At 38.5% G+C, this 17,884-nt stretch overlaps 1 protein-coding gene across 1 annotated transcript; it reads left to right on the top strand.

Moving 5' to 3' along the window:
- The first annotated feature begins 669 nt into the window (after positions 1-669).
- On the top strand, positions 670-9,687 carry cbln4 (cerebellin 4 precursor). Its single transcript, XM_051425797.1, has 3 exons — positions 670-1,335; positions 2,683-2,799; positions 4,115-9,687. The coding sequence occupies exons 1-3, from the start codon at positions 1,069-1,071 to the stop codon at positions 4,310-4,312; spliced, it is 582 nt and encodes a 193-aa protein (XP_051281757.1). The 5' UTR covers positions 670-1,068; the 3' UTR covers positions 4,313-9,687.
- The last annotated feature ends 8,197 nt before the right edge of the window (positions 9,688-17,884 follow it).

The following is a 17,884-nucleotide window of genomic DNA, read 5'->3' as shown; positions in this document are numbered from 1 at the left end:
CAGCGGTGTAGGCTGAGTGATAAATGCATTACACCCAAAATCCCATTACCAATAACATTTGCCACATTAGATTTCAGGGAAATAATAGGGGAGATTAATGAATTTTAAGTCAATGTCTTTTTAAGAAAAGTTTTTGCCAGCTGCTGCAGTGAAGACAGCCCTGAATTCATGGACATGTCACCAAGACAACCATATGAAGACTAAAGGTCCCATCACTGACTCTTGTGGAAGTTAAGCCTGAAAGATTTTCAGCCCACCTGTGCAATGAGATTATGATGAGTCACTGCATCAGAGTGAAACCTACAGCCAGAGTGGACAGGGAGCTCTGGCAGTAACAAGAAAAACAGTAAAACTCTTGCTGGAGGGCATTTTTCAGTTCTTTGCTTCTACATTACAGTCCTTAAAGACTGCAATCACCAGAAATGTGTTTGGAGAGAATTATCTTATGTGTGTGTTCCCAGATCCGAGCTAAGGACAGTTAGAACTTCATATCCAGTGTATCTTTTCAGTATCATTAACACAGCCAAATAATGAATGCATATTTAAGTTGGAAGCTATTTAATAGAGAATTATGGAAATATAAGCTTTTGGCAAATTACGCAGCGACAGTTAATTATAACTTCCACCACATGTGCGTGCGTAAAGTGGATGGCTGGGCGCGCACACACGCAGCACATCACTGCGGGGAACAGCTGTTGTCAGACGCGTTATTCGGAGTGGGAGTGAGGGCTATGGACGATTTATCGACTGATTCGCCTCTCAGACTGGAGCAGTCTTCTCTAAAACATTCCATATGGTCTACTTTTACCTCATCCACGAGCTTTAAATAAAGTCTACCTGAAAATGAGACGCATAGACAACAATCGGTGATATCTTTTTCTTTTTTTCTTTTTTTTGATGTCTTACTCGGATATGGAACATTTCTGGATCCAATAAGAGAATATTACAGCGTCAGACGCGTCTGCGGCGGGGGAGACCAGTGGAGGGACTCGGAAACTTGTGTGGTGCAGGAGACGGTCTCTCTTTTTCGAATCGGCGCTGCCACAGCTGTCACAGAGAGAGAGAGCCATGGTGAACTCCCTCATACTGATGCTCAGCTGGACTGTGATCTCTGAGGTGGCGAGAGCTCAGAATGACACGGAGCCTATTGTCCTGGAGGGAAAATGCCTCGTGGTCTGCGACTCTAACCCGACCGCGGACTGGAAGGCTTCGTCCTCTCCGCTCGGCATCTCCGTGCGCGCCGCCAACTCCAAGGTGGCATTCTCTGCAGTCCGGAGCAACAACCATGAACCGTCGGAGATGAGCAACAAAACGAGAATAATCTACTTCGACCAGGTTAAGGCGATTTTTATGAACAGTACTAATGTCAAAAAGTGGTTTAATTCGCTTATTATAGCACTTTGCTGTTCATCCTCCTTTTCCTTTTTCCTATCTGTCAGAACCTGTCTTCTATTCAATTTTAGTCCTTTCTTTTCTTGTGATAAACCCTCGTCCATCAGCTCAGTTTTGACTTGTGGTGCAGAACATTGAAGTGTCATTGCAGTTAAGCAACTGCACCCCGGAGTTTAGTTTGAGGCCAGTGGCAGTTGGCGTGTGGATCCTGCACAAATGCACATATCACACGCAGGCAGGTTTTTGGAAAGTGACTGGATTATGTTGGAGAAGGGGCATCCTGCAGAGCTTGCATTCATCAGTTTGCCTCAAGCTACCCCACCGCTCGCCCCGCGCGCGCGCGCTCGTACACGCGCGCGCACCCTCACCTTCAAACAGCTGTACACCCAAACAAACCAGGCAAACAAAAAAAACAACAACAACAAACATTTGATTAGTCATACAGGTGGGCAGTGTAGCCACCAATACCACTCAGTTGATCCTCTGCCCTCTCATTTGAATTACATAACATGATCTTTTGCTGTCATCAGAACACACTGCAACTGATCGGATTGGTGTGGTGCATGTGCATGCTGTTGCTATGAAAGCCACGTTTGTCAAAGGTCCTGGCTGAGCCTGCAGTGTTGTCTTTAACAGGTGGGATTCAAGCGTTTGAGACTCTGCAGGTACTGCTGCCTCCAGCGATCATGACCCACAGAAGTTCATTTTGTGTACTAATGTAAATACTGTATGTCTAATATGACTGTAGGGTGCTTAGAACCTTTTAGTGACACTCATGAGATGGCGTTAAGTGCTATGCTGACTGACATTTTCAGGGTAGATCAGTTTTAGGGAGCAAAAGTAAAGGAATGTTTTTATTTATCAATGTTGTGTTCATTGGGTTATTTTGCATGTGTGACTTAAAGTAGCAGCATCAAGAAAGCTGATTCTTTTCAGTCTTATCAGTATAAAGTGTGGAAGAAAAATCCTGTTTTTGCCCCAAAGTGAAATTTGTCCAAAGCTGCTGCTGAGATTAAATTGTCATCAGGCATCATTTTGGTTTCTTGTGGAGTAGGAAAGTTAAATGTTGGCTTTAGGTACATTGAAAGGAAAGGTTGAATTACATTCTGTGTCACAGTCAGTTTTGTGTGCGAGCAGGAGCGAGCCTGATAGCCACAGTAGAGAATCCTGTGTGCATTGCTCATTTAATATTTATATATTTAATCTTAAAGCCATTGAAATGAAAGCCTTTGCTGAAGTGCTGGCTATATAAACACCTTTCTTACAATGTGTTTTTGTCTTCTCTCATAGGTTCTTGTGAATATAGGAAACTACTTCACATTTGAATCAGTTTTTTTGTCCCCAAGAAAAGGAATCTACAGTTTTAACTTCCACGTTATTAAAGTGTACCAGAGCCAAACCATACAGGTACAATCTTTGCTTATTTCACAGAACTGTGCAGTCGATTCAGTTGTAAACTTGTTTTATCATTGGGCTGGGAAAAAATGTCTTCCTGAGGGACTGTATATAAATTACTGTATAAATTGTACTTCAATTTAAAAAAGAGCATTATTAATATTTTATTTGGACCCTTCTCTTAGAAAGAAAACCTGCAAAACCCTCCCCCAATACCTCAAAGTAACATTATTTGTACAACTTGATTGACTATTAATAACTGAAGGAGGAAAAGCATAAGCAATTTAAGATGGTGTGCCCTAACCTTAACCTTAACATTTAACTTTAACACGTGAATGGAATCACAATTCAGTTATAAAGTGTTTGATTTGTTTATTTTACTGTTTATCTTATTGTATTTGGTGGATTTTATTTACTTGTAGTTCTGAACTGATTTAATTTCAATTTAGTGTCTTGTCATGGTATTTGCACAAATAACCCATAATGCATTTCAATGTCCAGTATTTAGCGGCATCTAGTGGTGTAATTTTCAGGTGATATACACAAATGGAAACCTTCCTATTCACATTATATTCCCTTTCTGCCAATAAATCCTCTTAAATGTTACACACTGGACCTTTAAAGGAATAAAAAAAGATTGTGCTGGTTAGATTTAAAACCCCCCAGAAAGGCTTATAAAGACATTTCATCAAAAAGAACCCCAATAACATCTAAAATCAAAATGCATCAGTAAAGGAAAATAATACACAATAGCACAAAATGAATAAAATAGAAAACAGACAGCAAAATATAGCAACCAATAATTATGTTGCCAACAATAAGACAAATACAAGATTCATACATATGATGTCATTTGCTAGAGGAAAGATGGTAACATCTAAAATAAGTAGTTTGGCTGGCAAAATTTAAGGTAACAATGTTTTAAAAAGTGCCATTACGTTTATAATACTACTACTACTACTTATAATAATAATAATAATAATAATAATATAACATATAATATAATATAGGGGGGGGGATGAAAAACTCAGTCAATTACCCTCTCATCAGCACAAAGAAATAATATACAACTACCTCCCTCTCTAATAATTTACATAGAACCCCTAACAGGAACTTGTATGTTCTTGAATAAATGCTTCATTGTAATACATAGACCCAACCTGAAACCCCTTCCTTTTTTATCTGATATACGGTAAGTTGTCATTATAATACTATTTAATCAAGGTCAAGTTTAGATGTTTCAAATAATAAACCAACTACAATAAAACATATCTTCAAAGCCAGTAATTTTCCTTTTCTGGTGCTAATTGTTATCTCTGTTGTCCAGGTGAACTTGATGTTGAATGGAAAACCAGTCATCTCTGCCTTTGCGGGTGACAAAGATGTAACTCGTGAGGCGGCCACCAATGGAGTTCTGCTCTATCTAGAAAAAGAGGACAAAGTCTACCTAAAGCTGGAGAAGGGAAACCTAGTTGGTGGATGGCAGTACTCAACATTCTCTGGCTTTCTTGTGTTCCCTCTGTAAAAAAAAAAAAAAAAAGGAGATTGTAAGCTTACTGACTACTTCATAATGTGTCGTCACTGTATAATCAAAACATTGCTGCTGCGTCGGTTGGATCCTGCCAAATGGTTGAAAATATATAGATGGAAATGGATCAGAACTGAGAGAGGAAATAAGACTTTGGAAATCGTTCACGTTCTCTGGAAGCGGAGAGTCCCCGTCCAGATGAAAGAGACTTGAAATGTTCCCTATCGCTACTGTATGTTCCTGTCACTCAAGCAGCCTCAGAGAGGAACACTAAAACATCCCAAAAGTACTTTTCAAATTTTGACTCGTTGGAATATATTTAGCATACTGATTTTTTTTTTCATGGCAACTGTTGCATTCAAGTACATCTGCCTTTTGGGTGTAAACTGTATATGCTTGTGTTACTTGTGTGACTTGTCATCACCAAAGTTTTCACATTGCTAAATATTAGTGGGTGTTCAAGGCCAAGAGCGGGTCAGATGGGAAGAATGTAGGTCACTGATTACTAACACAATGTTTATGGAAGTTGCTCGATGGAATGAATTAATTTGAATTTGATTAATGCTTATTGCAAAGTGTGTTTAATGATCAGAGGCATGGTTGGATTACTGAATAGGTCTGACTGGGCACAGAGGCCCCCTGGTCCCCTGGGCTTCACCTACAAAATGTCACTGAAAGACGGGGGGAAAACGACCACAAAGAGACTCCAAACAACTTCAAAGACACGAAAGAGATGAAATGAGACAGCAAAAGTCTACAACGAAACACAAAGGGACGCAAATTGACAACAAATAGGCATAAAACGACCAACTGATCATTGATCTGCTCTTTCAGTCTTCGGGTTTTGCCCATATGTAGGAGGGATAGGGGCCTATACATGTCTGTGCCCAGGGGCCCATTGTGTCATAATTCGCCCATGACCAGAGGTCAGAGTTGATCATATTTCTGATCATTTACACTCACAGCTGATACTGATATTTTGCTTTTGATGAATTACAGCAGTGGTCAGCTTATCTTACTTGTCAACCCTGTTTCCTAGAAATGTTTTTTCAAACTTTTTGAGGAAAGCGTAATTCTCGCCTGATTATGTTATTTTCAATGAATACAAAAGTGCTATTGTTTCGGACCGAACTGTGACTCTGAATACTGGGGTTAGCATCCCACAGTAAGTCCTGCGTATGGTTAGTTTTAGGCAACAGAAGTGGCTATAATCAATATTTTTATATTAATTATACTATAGTTCATGAACATGACAACTTGTATGTGAACGGTGTTTCTTGTACTTTTGAACATGGAAAATTATCGGCCGACTCAGCAGGTCCCTTCAAATATAGAGATTTTTTTTTTTTTTTTAGCTCATTTCAGTTCATTCTCACTCACTCTCATAGCAATGTTTGCAGCTGCAGCAGGCTGATGTTTTCTGCAAAAAAAATTAAGTCAGTGCATGATCCTTTCCCAGCTACCAAATGACAGACAGGCATTGTTAGCGAGCAGCTGGTGAACATTTAGCAGCTGAACAGCCAAATATTTCCCTCAGGAGTTGGTGGAACACAAAACAAAGCTAAAAAGAGACCCGGCAGAAACTAAATATTGGAGGTATATCATCAGACGGGTTCCAAATAAATGCTGATATTGCTTCTATCTGCTGGATATGTAAATAGGGAACTGTTTGCTAATAAAATCAGCCCTAAAAACTTAAAATGTGATAATATGTCAGTGTTTACAGCTTGTTTCTTCTGCCCCCAAGTGGCCAAAAATCAGATATTGCAAGTTTGAAGTTAGGGAAATATTATGGTTTTGGGTAAATTTAAAAAAAGTAAATTGTGTCTTAAGTTACCTTTTTTAGTATTTAACAAAGACCTCAATCTTTCCCTGACCTTAACCAAATTCTGTGAGTGCCTAATCATAACCCTAAAATGCGTTAATAATGCTTTAGTCGCTACAGTACAAGCATGTATTGTAGGGAAAACAATTAAAATAAGTTGCCAGCAAACATTTTGTGACTTGTCAGATTCGTTCATTAAAACACAGTTTCCCATTTTGTTGGTAAAAATACATAATTCAGGCGGCATTACGTTTCTTTCAAAATGTATTTGCTTAATTAGGAGTATATAAATGTAACTTTTACCTGTGTATTTATAATAGACTTGCACGAGTCAAACTGTGGTTTATGGACCTTAATAAAGTTTAATGGGCATCTGAGAACCATAATTGGTTAACATGCTGATAATAGACAGATTCCTGTCACAGTTGGCGAGCATAAACAGCTTCAACTGGGCAGCCTGGGATGACTGATGAATTAATAAACTCCTTAATTGTTGCTCTTGAGCTCAATATACGCTTACAGTATGTGACGGCTCTCCCCTTCATGTCTACAGCAGAGTTACTGTCTGCCTTACTGCAGTGTGTGCTGCTGGTGCAGTGTGCAGCTGCATTGTTAAAAAACAACCTAAAAGCTTGTGGAAGCTTTTCTGGAGAGCTTATTTAAATCATTATTTCATGCTGAAAAAATAATCTGCACACTCATCAAGTTGAACCTCTCTGAACTGGTTTGGGCGTTGACTTTCACTGATCAAATTTCTGTTGCTACGTCTTGTTTGCTGACATAGTTTTGACAGTGATTGATAAGTTGCCCTTGGCATCATTGGCATCACTTTTTGTAACCAGGAAAATATTTGATGGAAGTGATTTTTTTTTTTTTTACGTTTTGTAGTGTGAATAAAGAGGCAAGGGGAGGAATGAAAGCACTCTGCAGCTCAACAAGCCTGCTGAAGGTTTATAGCTACAGTTGTCACAACTCATACCAGCAGCTGCTCAAGGAAACAGGTCTGAAAATGTACTCGCTGGTATTAATATTGCAAACATATTCACAGACAGACATCTGTTTAAATTAAGTGTACAAAAATGGTGGCATTTATTGAATCAGCGTTCTATTTTTTATGACACTGTGTATATTAATTTAGCTAAAGTGAAACAATCTATACGTTTGGGTATGCTCACATTGACTCATAATGACAGTGGAAGTTGGATTGTGCCACTGAAACGACGACAGTTTCAGTAAGTAATTTGCTGTATTTATTATTTATGCAAATGTGAATCAGTGGGTTAAAAGATTTTAATGTGATCATTAATTAATTAATTAATATTCAGATTAATTATTGTATTGAAGAATTGATGAATACAAATCATGATTTTTAGAAAATGTATTTACAAAGGATTCTTTCAGTTTTCATTGTCATCATATCAGCTTGAGGAAGAGAAACTAGCTAAAACAAATGGATGTGACAAGAACTCTGATCAGTAAATAAAACAACTCAAGTTGAATGAATGTATTCATTAACTACTAATGTAATTAATGATCATTTAAAAACTTTATTCATAAATAATGATTTAATTGCGTAATTCAAATGCAAATTTAGTAGATAATTGTATAATTGCTCATTTAAATGTATAGATGTTAGATAGAAGTTAAATTATTTTCCTATACAGCACGCTCCAGCCTCCATACAAATGCCAGTATGTGATATATAAATGTGATATTTACACCAAGGTTGCAAAAAAATGTTAATTTCCGTGTTTCAGAAGTAGAACCAAACTCTCTGTGTTATTTATTTTACATCTAGCACTCTACAATATGTTGTATGTATATACATAATTTATTTAGTCCACAACAGATAGGGACTTCTGAAGTTTGAATTAATGTCTGATTGTAGAACACATATTTTCCTGCAGCATCAAAGAGTTGAAACGGAGCCAGTATTGTCATTCTTTCTTCACATTTGCTGCTGTGATGGCAGGTGTTTTTTTGTTTTGTTTTGTTTTGTCTTTTATTTCTTTTTCTTCTACTTTGTTTCCCCTTTGTCTTATGTTTGCATGCTGTGTCAGAATTGTAATGTGTTGAAGAAGTTGGATGGAGTTTTTTTAAATGCTGCTACATCTGTTCATAACTTCATGGTTTGACTAAGTTCATTTCACATGTTTTGCTATGTTTTCTCAGTGTATCGTGCATTATGCATTGCAGTTTACCACAAAGAGTGCAGGATCTTTCCATTCCTCCGCTTACAGTATAACTATATCGTCATAGGAAACAAATACCACTTGGTGATAGGATATCTTTTTCATTATTGAAACTGTCAAAAACAAACAGTAAACAATTTGTTAAAATTAACAGATTAAGACAATATAATTTCGTGTACTATGAGTATTTTCAATTTGGGTTAGTAACTGAGAAATAGAATATTTGGGATAGTTGAGGAATCTGTGAGTGCAGCTGAATCTACATTTTAACAAACCTGGTACAGTCTAGTTACAGAATTATTCAGGAAATATCACTGAAATTCAAGAAGTTATCTGTTGTCGGATTCTTAAGACAGGTCTTTGTTGGTTTGCATTTGCATGCACTTTTTCAGTGATTTTAACACAGTAACATTTCTTGTCTCATTATACATTGAAAAATAAGTTTTTCGAAGGTCCTACTTTCCAGTCTTTGTGCATTCACACTGAAATATTATATAATACTGTCTGTTTTTCTGTTTTCAGTTTGGGTGTCAGCTCTCTTACCCAAGAAATCAGAAATATTTTCTTTGCTTTTTCTGGCTCTTTGATTTCTGTTTCTTTCAAAATCAGCCTGTGTTGAGTAGAGGTGGGGCTAAACTATTTCAGACGTAACTGTGTGAGGACTCGAGCTCAGCCTTTGTGGAAACTGAAACAGTGCACTTATGTCCACACCAGAGATATCTGGATCATAGTACAAAGGGCCTTAAAATATGAGCCTAAAGTTGTTTATAACTTGATTTTTCCTTTGTGCAGGTTTCCTTGTTGTCTCTGGAGAGAAATGTCATGCAGTATTTCAAATGCACAGAATCGTGTAAATATGAAGTGAACATTAAATGTTTACAGTTGTATGTTGTGATTCCCAGATGATGTGGACGTTGACTTATTGAAAGTATGATAATCATTTTCAATGAATATCATTAATAGTATATTTTGGGCAATGGTAAATCACCAAAAAAGAAGAAGCTCAAAACCATTCAAAGTCAGATGGCAAGTTCAGAGCAATCCATGAAATTGTATCACCACTATAAAAACTACGCTTTTGGTCTTTAAAACTGTTCAGAAAGAATAACTACATACAACAATCTTATCTATAATTATATCATAACATGCTCCTAACTCAATAAGCCAACCGGTCATGTGGACTGGTGCAGGACCTCTGTGGTGCTACACTTCCATGAATAACAAAACGTGTCAAACATTTCATGTCATTAGTAATTGTTACATTGGTACCATTAACGACAAACAGAGGTTTCTAATGGCCTTTTATCTAACATGTTGTATTTCTTTTGAATTAAAGTGGCGGTAAATGTGTTGAAGCCTGTTCTCCGATGTTTGTGTTATATCTGAAAAAGCAATAATACCCTCTGTTAATGAATCTGATCCCAAAATCATTTGCTGGGAGATTATCTGCCACTGCAGCTTGATTTGTTCCCGGGTGTGTTCATGCTGTCAGATTGACTGTTTACGAGATAAGAAAGATCCAGCAAGAAAGTCATTTTAAGTAAACTGCATATCTCTCTACTTTACATGAATTTCATTAGACAGCAAACAGAAGGTCATCTTGAGAACTTTACACTCTGTGGTTTTATGGTCGTGTAGCTGTGGGAACAAACTCTGCAGCAGAAAAGAGGATTTTAGTAACCCAAGTTCCTATTGTTCTCAAAGCTATATGGTGGCAGGTGTGCTGTGTGGAATTTCAAACTTAATTTTGACCTTTCTACTGGCATTTCAGAGGAGAATATCGAGGTGTGATTGAATATATTGTCTCTAAACAGTGTAGCACTTTACGCAGATTGTTTCCAGCACTTGGTTTGAGATATGCAGAGCACCGTTCACTTTGATTGCATCCGGTGGGACACATAACCCCTGAACTGAATTATAACTCAGCATTAATCCAAGTAAAACAAAACATGAGGCTTCTCTAAACAGAAAAAAAACATTCATCCCAGGTGTGGTAAAAGGTGTCCACAATACACTTAAAAAAAAAAAAAAAAACACATACATGAGTGTGTGCTGTATTACACTGTGGAGGCACAGTTTTATTTTAATCGTGTGAAATGGATACATACTGTATTAATAGTGTGCAGCTCTGCTATCATAGCTGTGCAAAACACTGAAAAAGTCATGTATGTCTAAAACCTTCATGTAAGCTGCAAGAAGATTTTTATTTAAAGAAGACTAGAGTAAAAGTTATTGCAAAAGCACTTTTGGCACATGTTTGTCTTTAAATCTAAATAAATAAAAATTCACCAAATGCTAAACCTCTGTTCTTAACAGCAATTGTCAGTCACAGCTTAGCAACAGTAACTAGGCATGGCAGACATGTCAAGCTTTTGATGTACACATACCTAGCTATACTCAGTAAAAAACATTTGCAGGGTGTGGTTGTCTTTATGTTAGCCTTCCCAAAACCAAAAACACAGCTAGCTGCAAACTGTAGCTTATAACCTACAGTAGTAACTGAGCAGCCAAGCAGCATCTCATCAGCTAACTGTCCGGGATTGTCCCGGTTTCAAGCTGGGTGTCCCAAGTTCCTGACTAATACTGTTTCTGTAACACTATACACAACACTAAAATGCTCCGGTTTTCAAAAATCATATAATATAATATAATCAATAATAATTGTATTATTTCACTGGTTTTCAGCACTTAGACATTTATCATGTTCTGTCTCTCTCATTACACCTTACCCAATATAAAAACATAATCAACGCACGTCGGAATCCAATATTAATTTGCCTGTATGTGTGTCAATCCATCAATGTGTCGTTGTCAAGGCTGCTAGCCTATCTGTCATTGGCAGGCATCAGAAGCTATGACAGAACCTGTCAGCACAGTGAGCTATCGTGCCAGAGAGAAAGTCTGTCTTTTCTAAAGAGCTCCAGGAGGCTTACTCTTTTGTAAAGTACCAAGAAAAAGAAAATGCTATGTTCATGGCATCCGTGGTATTGAAAGGTGCTCTTGGTATGTGTGCTAATTGCTGAAAATAATGTTTCTATGGTATGTGCATACACGTCCACGTTTGAAAGTACTTAAAGTACACTTAATGGTCCCGGTCTCGGCTTTTGAATAGTAAAATATGTTCCTGTACATTAATATCATAACGATTGTCTGCCCTGCTCTTTATTTGTCTGCTGTATATTAGAAAGTGTAACGTTTGCTGAACATCAGATGCTTTCTCACTTACAAACAAAGCCACAAAGCCACTATTTAATAATGAAAACTAGATAGTAGCTGTGTAGGTTAACTGCCAACTGTGCACACAGGTCATCATCATCTGACAATAGGGCTTTTTTCCCTCACATTCCAGCTCCAGGATAAAAGCCATCATTTGTGTGACTTTAGTGGGCAGCGGCGCGCACACACAGACCTTTCCTCAATCACTATACTTTCTGTGTTCAGTTCAGTCTTTTTCACTTTGCTCTACAGTTCGGATTGTTGCGTTAGATTTATAAATCTTAATGATTATGTGGAGCCCAGGAGGTGTCATCGATGAAGTAGATGCTCTTTCATAGCCACACTGTAAACCTGAAGACCCGTTTTCTTCCACCTCCACTCAACCTTTATGCACTCTCCTTTACAGCTAAGAGTGCTTTTATTTGTCCAAGGTTATAACTTGTTTTAATTCTATTTTTGAGGGGAGCCACTCTATCTAAGGTGGAGCATTTCTGATTAAAGCGGTCAGCTAGGTCATTGAGGTAGGGAGTTAAAAGAATATCACTTGTACAGTACTAACCCAACTGATCCTGTTGATGAGCTGTCCGTGTAGCCTCAAGTGTAGGCACAAAAAGAGGCCTTTGCAAGGACACCTGAGGAAAACGAGGACGAGCAGAGCCATGAGACGTCAACAGATGTACTTTTCACTGATAAAGGAAACTTTGTGACACAGAAGAAGACATGAATCAAACGCAGACTAACAAACAGCTTTCACTAAGGTCTTATTATTAGTTTGCTATCACTTTTAATGTAGCTTTATTATTTTCTGTATGTTCATTTTGTGTTTTGTAAAACTGAAATTTTTACTTTGGGTAGAGGCTTCAAATAAGACCAACTGGATTTTCTGCTTCCCCCTGCACTGTGTATTATTAGTTATAACTCAGAGTTTTAATGTTAGTATTAGTTTATTATTCTACTATGGTCATTTCAACTGACAAAATCCATGGTTCCTGGCTTAAAATAAGAAGACTGCCTTTGTTTACTTCTCTGTAAAATTTAAAACCTGTTGTTTGAAAAATGACTGTGAGTTCAATCAGTATCATTGTGCCAGAATGGAAAGCTTGACAGGCGTATAAACAGTAACAAAGGGTGACAAGGCTATAGGCAAACAGTTGTATGTAGGCCCCTTTCGTAAAAAAAAAATGACCCGTTGCCTGTCCTTCATCGCCCTTCCACTTTGAACATGTTGCTGTATGGTTTTACAGCAGATGAGACACTATCCTTGAAATGTGTTTTGTGTTCATATGTTGACATAGTGGCAGTTTCTTTCTGCCAGGTCGCAACTTCAAGCACAACTGACAGTGACTCGAACAAGGACAACGCCGACAGAGTTTAAAAAAAAAAAAAAAGACTTAATTCCTCATAATCTTCTCCCTTGTATGACTCGAGGCATCAGGCAGTACTTGAATAAGTAAACAACTTTTGCAGATAAGACAGCTACACGCTTCAGGTAGCAGAGGATGAAGATGAGAGTTACATGACTCATGAGCAGGATCTGAGTCTCTCCATTCACTCTCACTCATTTATGTAGCCTACGTGAATAGAAATGGACACAATAGCAACATATTCTGTGATATGGAACAATAGCCACAATATCTGTGCAGGTTAATGCATGGCAATACAACTTCTCTGCAAAAAACAACTAACTTTTGTGAATCTTACCATCTGCAGTTTTTGTTGACAAGGTGTGAGAAAAGCATTTATTCCGTTCTACTGTTTTTCAGGTTGTCTGTGATGGATTAAATTATATTTTGGGGAAGTTCCTGTTATTGTGTCCACCCTGCAGTCAGAATTCACTCAACTCTCACTGCCTATCTCATCGCCTGTCTTAGAAGAAAGACTTGAAGCATTTTGAGCACAACAGACGCAGAATTCACCTGTTTTCAAATAAATAAGCGCAGGAGTTTTTCTCTGTGATAAAAATTCAGCTGATGGCAGCCAGCCTTCCAGCGTTCATTGTTAGAGAGGCTGCCAGGACACTTGTGAGATTTGGAGTCTTTGATTTCCTCCTTAGTGGTGTAAAGACGCGCCGCCATGCAGCTGCTGTTATGGCATCAACCTGTAGGATACCTGACTGGGGTGAAGATGCTTCATTACACATGAGACAAATATAACACAAAAGGATGGGACAATAAAGGATAATCACTGTTTTAACCTCACTACCTCTACTACAAAGTGCTCTGAAGGACATTTTTCTGATTCTCCAGTAGCAGTTGTAGTGATTATAACCCAATAAGGAGATTTTTAGATTAATAAAACAGCTTTTTTTATATTAGCAATTAGGGATGGGAATTGAGAACTGGTTCTTCTTCAGAACCGGTGCCCAGTGAATCGATTCATTGGAACCGTTAGCATGCCTGCTTAACGATTCCGCTTATCGGTTCAGCTCGTTGCAAATGCGTCATGACGTCACACACACGCTGCGTTGTTTTGGTTCAGAACGCAGCAAACATGGCGTCGAGGCAGAAGCGCTCTAAAGTTTGGTTATATTTCACGCAAAAAGACGACAATACGGTCACTTGCAACACTTCGTCAAAGGGGGGAGCTACCTCCAATATGCAGAAACATTTGGCCACACAGCATGCAATTCATTTGCAGGACTGTCACGTGTTTGATACAGTACTACTAAGCGACACAAATGAGTCAAGCAGCAGCGGAGCTAACGGGACGCCATCTGTTATTAATGCTGAATGTAACGTCAAACTCTTTAGGCAGGACAGGCCCTGTCTACTTAGTTAATGTGAGCGCCATTTCATTGTGTGAACTTTTACTATACGAATAATCGCCATTGTCATTGTCCATCAAATTTAGATGATGATGACTTTACTTTGAGAAGTAGCTCACCTACTTTTAGGTTTGTTCTGAGGTTGCTACACATAATTTGTGTATACTCTGTGCTGTGTCTTCTGATCTGATATTAAAGCGAGTTAATACAAACAAACACATTTGTACTTATTCCCTCACCCAAAGAGAATCGTTAAGGAATCGGATCGATAAGCAATATCGATAATGGAATTGGAATCGTTCAATTCTTATCAATTCCCATCACTATTCACAGTGTATCACATGACTATTATGTATGTGAATGGTGTCACTCACAGCGATGAAACCACAGATAATTATAACCCAACTTTGCAGCTCTCCTCAGCTCTACCCTGGAAAATAGCATCTTTTAACTTGTTTCCAGACCGCAGCTTTAGTAATCTGGTTCACTCTCGCTGCTCTCATCAGTGTTGTTTTCCGTTGCAACAGGAAGCTGTTTTGGGTGAAAAAGCTTTCTGTACTTTGCCAGACGGCCAACAGACAATGTTTTTGACTGGCTGGTGAACACAGTGAAGCAATTAGAAGCTGATGAGATGATAGTTCCCTTCAGAGTCGAGACCAAAAACAGAGCTAAAAGGAAAGTTTGTGTTGGACCTGTCTCAATAAACTGTTTTTTGAACAAGCTCGCCATATCATCTTAAGAGGTTATGATATATCCGTAAATGACAAAAATCCTCCAAATTATTGCAAGCTTAAGACATATTTTGAGCCACAATTCCTTGAAGACCAATTGTAAGATTTTAGACCTACAGTGTCAAAAAAACCATTGCATCATATTCTATCTTTATCGTGCTCCCTCCTTTATGGACTTATTACTGGAAATTTGAGTTTCAGTGTCTGTTTCAAGTACAACTTAGTAAATTCTGTGTCAATCCATGTCCAACTGATATCCTCATTTAATGTTAGGTGTCAAGCACACTTCACTTGCATTAGTGGTGAGTAGGTTTTAGAGTCATTTTTAAGTCTTCTCATCAGAATGTTTTCCATATGCACAAACTGCAGACAATATCATATTTCCTGCTGATGGCAATTCTCTTCTAGCACCTGTTACCTGAAAAAAAAAATGGCTTTTTTCAGTCAAAGACAGAATTTAATGGTGTTTCATTTTCCACACAACTCTAATCATCTGTGCTTAACTTGATCTTTAATGCCAGTGCATTATACATCAGCCAGATCAAGGCATTGGCCATTAAATAATAACATGTTTTGCTTCAGAAAAATCCAGAAAAAATATGCATGAAAGCATGTATCCAACTTTACTTTAAACTAAGAAGCAAACATGAGAATCAAACAGAGCTACTGTGAAATTTGTACTTTCACACCGTGCACATAGGCAGAATACGTGAGTACTGTATGCAAATAAGCTTGGAACAGAATTGCTGATTTGTTGGGCTTAAGGATTGCAAAACCACGTTTGCATGCAGTGCAATTCTTCAGAGCACCTCTGTGCCTGCAACATGCCTTATTTTGATTTCTGAATAGTAAATGAAAAGCTCATTTGGCGAGGCTCAGAGGCTGAGGTTAGGGTCAGAGGGGCTGCTCAGGGTAACTCAAAGGCGCTCTATATGATGAGATTTCAGTTGGTTCATTACTCACATTGCTACCTTTGTAATTCAGGCAGCTGTCAGTATCCGGAGGGACTGAGTGCTGGGGAGAGAAAGCTAGATATTTTTGGCAAAGTGTTTCTCAGGAAGCGAAAAGCAAGAATAGAAGAGCTAAATCACAATATGTCCATCAATTCCAGGTGGAGTTTATAAAACGGCAGATATTTGTGTCTGTAGGAGTGAAGTCTGCATGATAATAGTGGAATTTACCTGGTCAGTGAGCACAGCATATGCTGAATATTGCAGCATATATTGTTTTATCCTCTGGTGTTTTAAATGTTTCAGCTTTACCATGTTTCACAAAGGTGTACAAATACCTTCCTAACACATGAGACATGCTGCATTTGTCTCAGTTAGATCCGCAACTGCAGTAAATGCCCAGTAGAACTGGAAGAAAACCAAAACAAATAGAAAACTGCCCCCTATAACAATTATAACAAATGTTTAACATCTATTGATCAAAAATCCAATCTTTTAAATAAATACAAATCCTAGTTTGTGTATTGTGCTGGTACACGGTGAGGCATCTGAAATAGAGTGGGAGTGAAACAGCCACAGAAGGCTTTCCCCATAGAATAAATCAATATTCTTTGTTGTATTATTACATTTTACACCCGAGAAATAAGCTGATCGCACATACACTTCACTGCTATTTATATATTTCTAAACCCTTTTTATGTAACATGATTTACTATTAGTAATAGTAGATTCAGGTATCTGTAAGAGTAGCTGTGGCTCAGGAGGTAGAGCAGGTTGTCTTCTGATCACAGGGTTGGCAGTTTGATCGCTTCCTCCTTTTAACAAGTGTCCTTGGGCTGGACACTGAACCACAGGTTGGTCCTCAGCCACTGGGGATGGGGATGCCAGTGCATTCCCAATTACTAGTCTCAAGACAGGATGAATGGAGAAGGCTGCATCGGGAAGGGCATCCTGGTGCAACCAAAGATCTCCATGGTGGGTGGAGCTTACCAGCCATGGAGATTATATACTGTGACTATTAACAGTATAGAATTAGTGGACAGAGCATTGGGTCTGTGAAGTGAAGCCAACACGTGAATGTCTAAAACCTGCATTCTTTCTAATGGCCAGAAGGGGGCAGCTCCATGGGTTGCAAAAAAGGAGTCCAATAGTTTTGAGTCTTATACCAACATAACATAAGTCATGCTCAGTGAGACACCATTGTTACCCGCTACAGACGAGTTGAAACCAGCTCAGCTTGCACTATGTCACTGCTGCAAAAAACCAACATGGCAATGGCCATGTTGCCGTACCTGAAGCTTCTCCCATTGGTCACTCCATTGACCTACAGTTGGTGGCAACCCCTAAAAGAATGGGGAGCAGCTGAAGGAAGACTAAGTTATCCATTAACCCAGAGCACTATCTGTTGCCCCCCACCACCTGTTGTTGCTTTACAAAAGCTCCTGCATCCTGTTGCGTAGTTCCTCCCACTTCTTCACCACATTGACCAGCTCCAACAAAAACAAACTTACCGCCTGCGAGTTCACCTGCCTTCCCACACCCAAACTCTCAGACATGAACGACAGAGCCATCACACTAACACTAGCACTAGCACTTGCAAAAGCAAATGACACTGATCACCTCCTCAATCATCACTTCACATTACTGGATACAGGACCTTAAAATAGAGAAGAGCTGAACATGACCTGTCGGGATGTATGAATGCACTTATGGGATCACTGCATGTATATAAATTGTCTTAGTGTGTTGCTGTATTTATATCTATGTGTTCTATGTTGATCTGCTCGTGAAAACAAATCTCCTTCTGGGACAACACATTCTAAATCTAAATCTAGATATAGCAGATAATTTCACATTAAACACATATGTGGAAGATTTGTGGAAAACCAGC

This window comes from Dicentrarchus labrax, unplaced genomic scaffold (assembly GCF_905237075.1).
Source record: "Dicentrarchus labrax unplaced genomic scaffold, dlabrax2021, whole genome shotgun sequence".
Lineage (NCBI taxonomy): Eukaryota > Metazoa > Chordata > Actinopteri > Moronidae > Dicentrarchus > Dicentrarchus labrax.
This window is presented reverse-complemented; position numbering and strand designations above follow the sequence as displayed.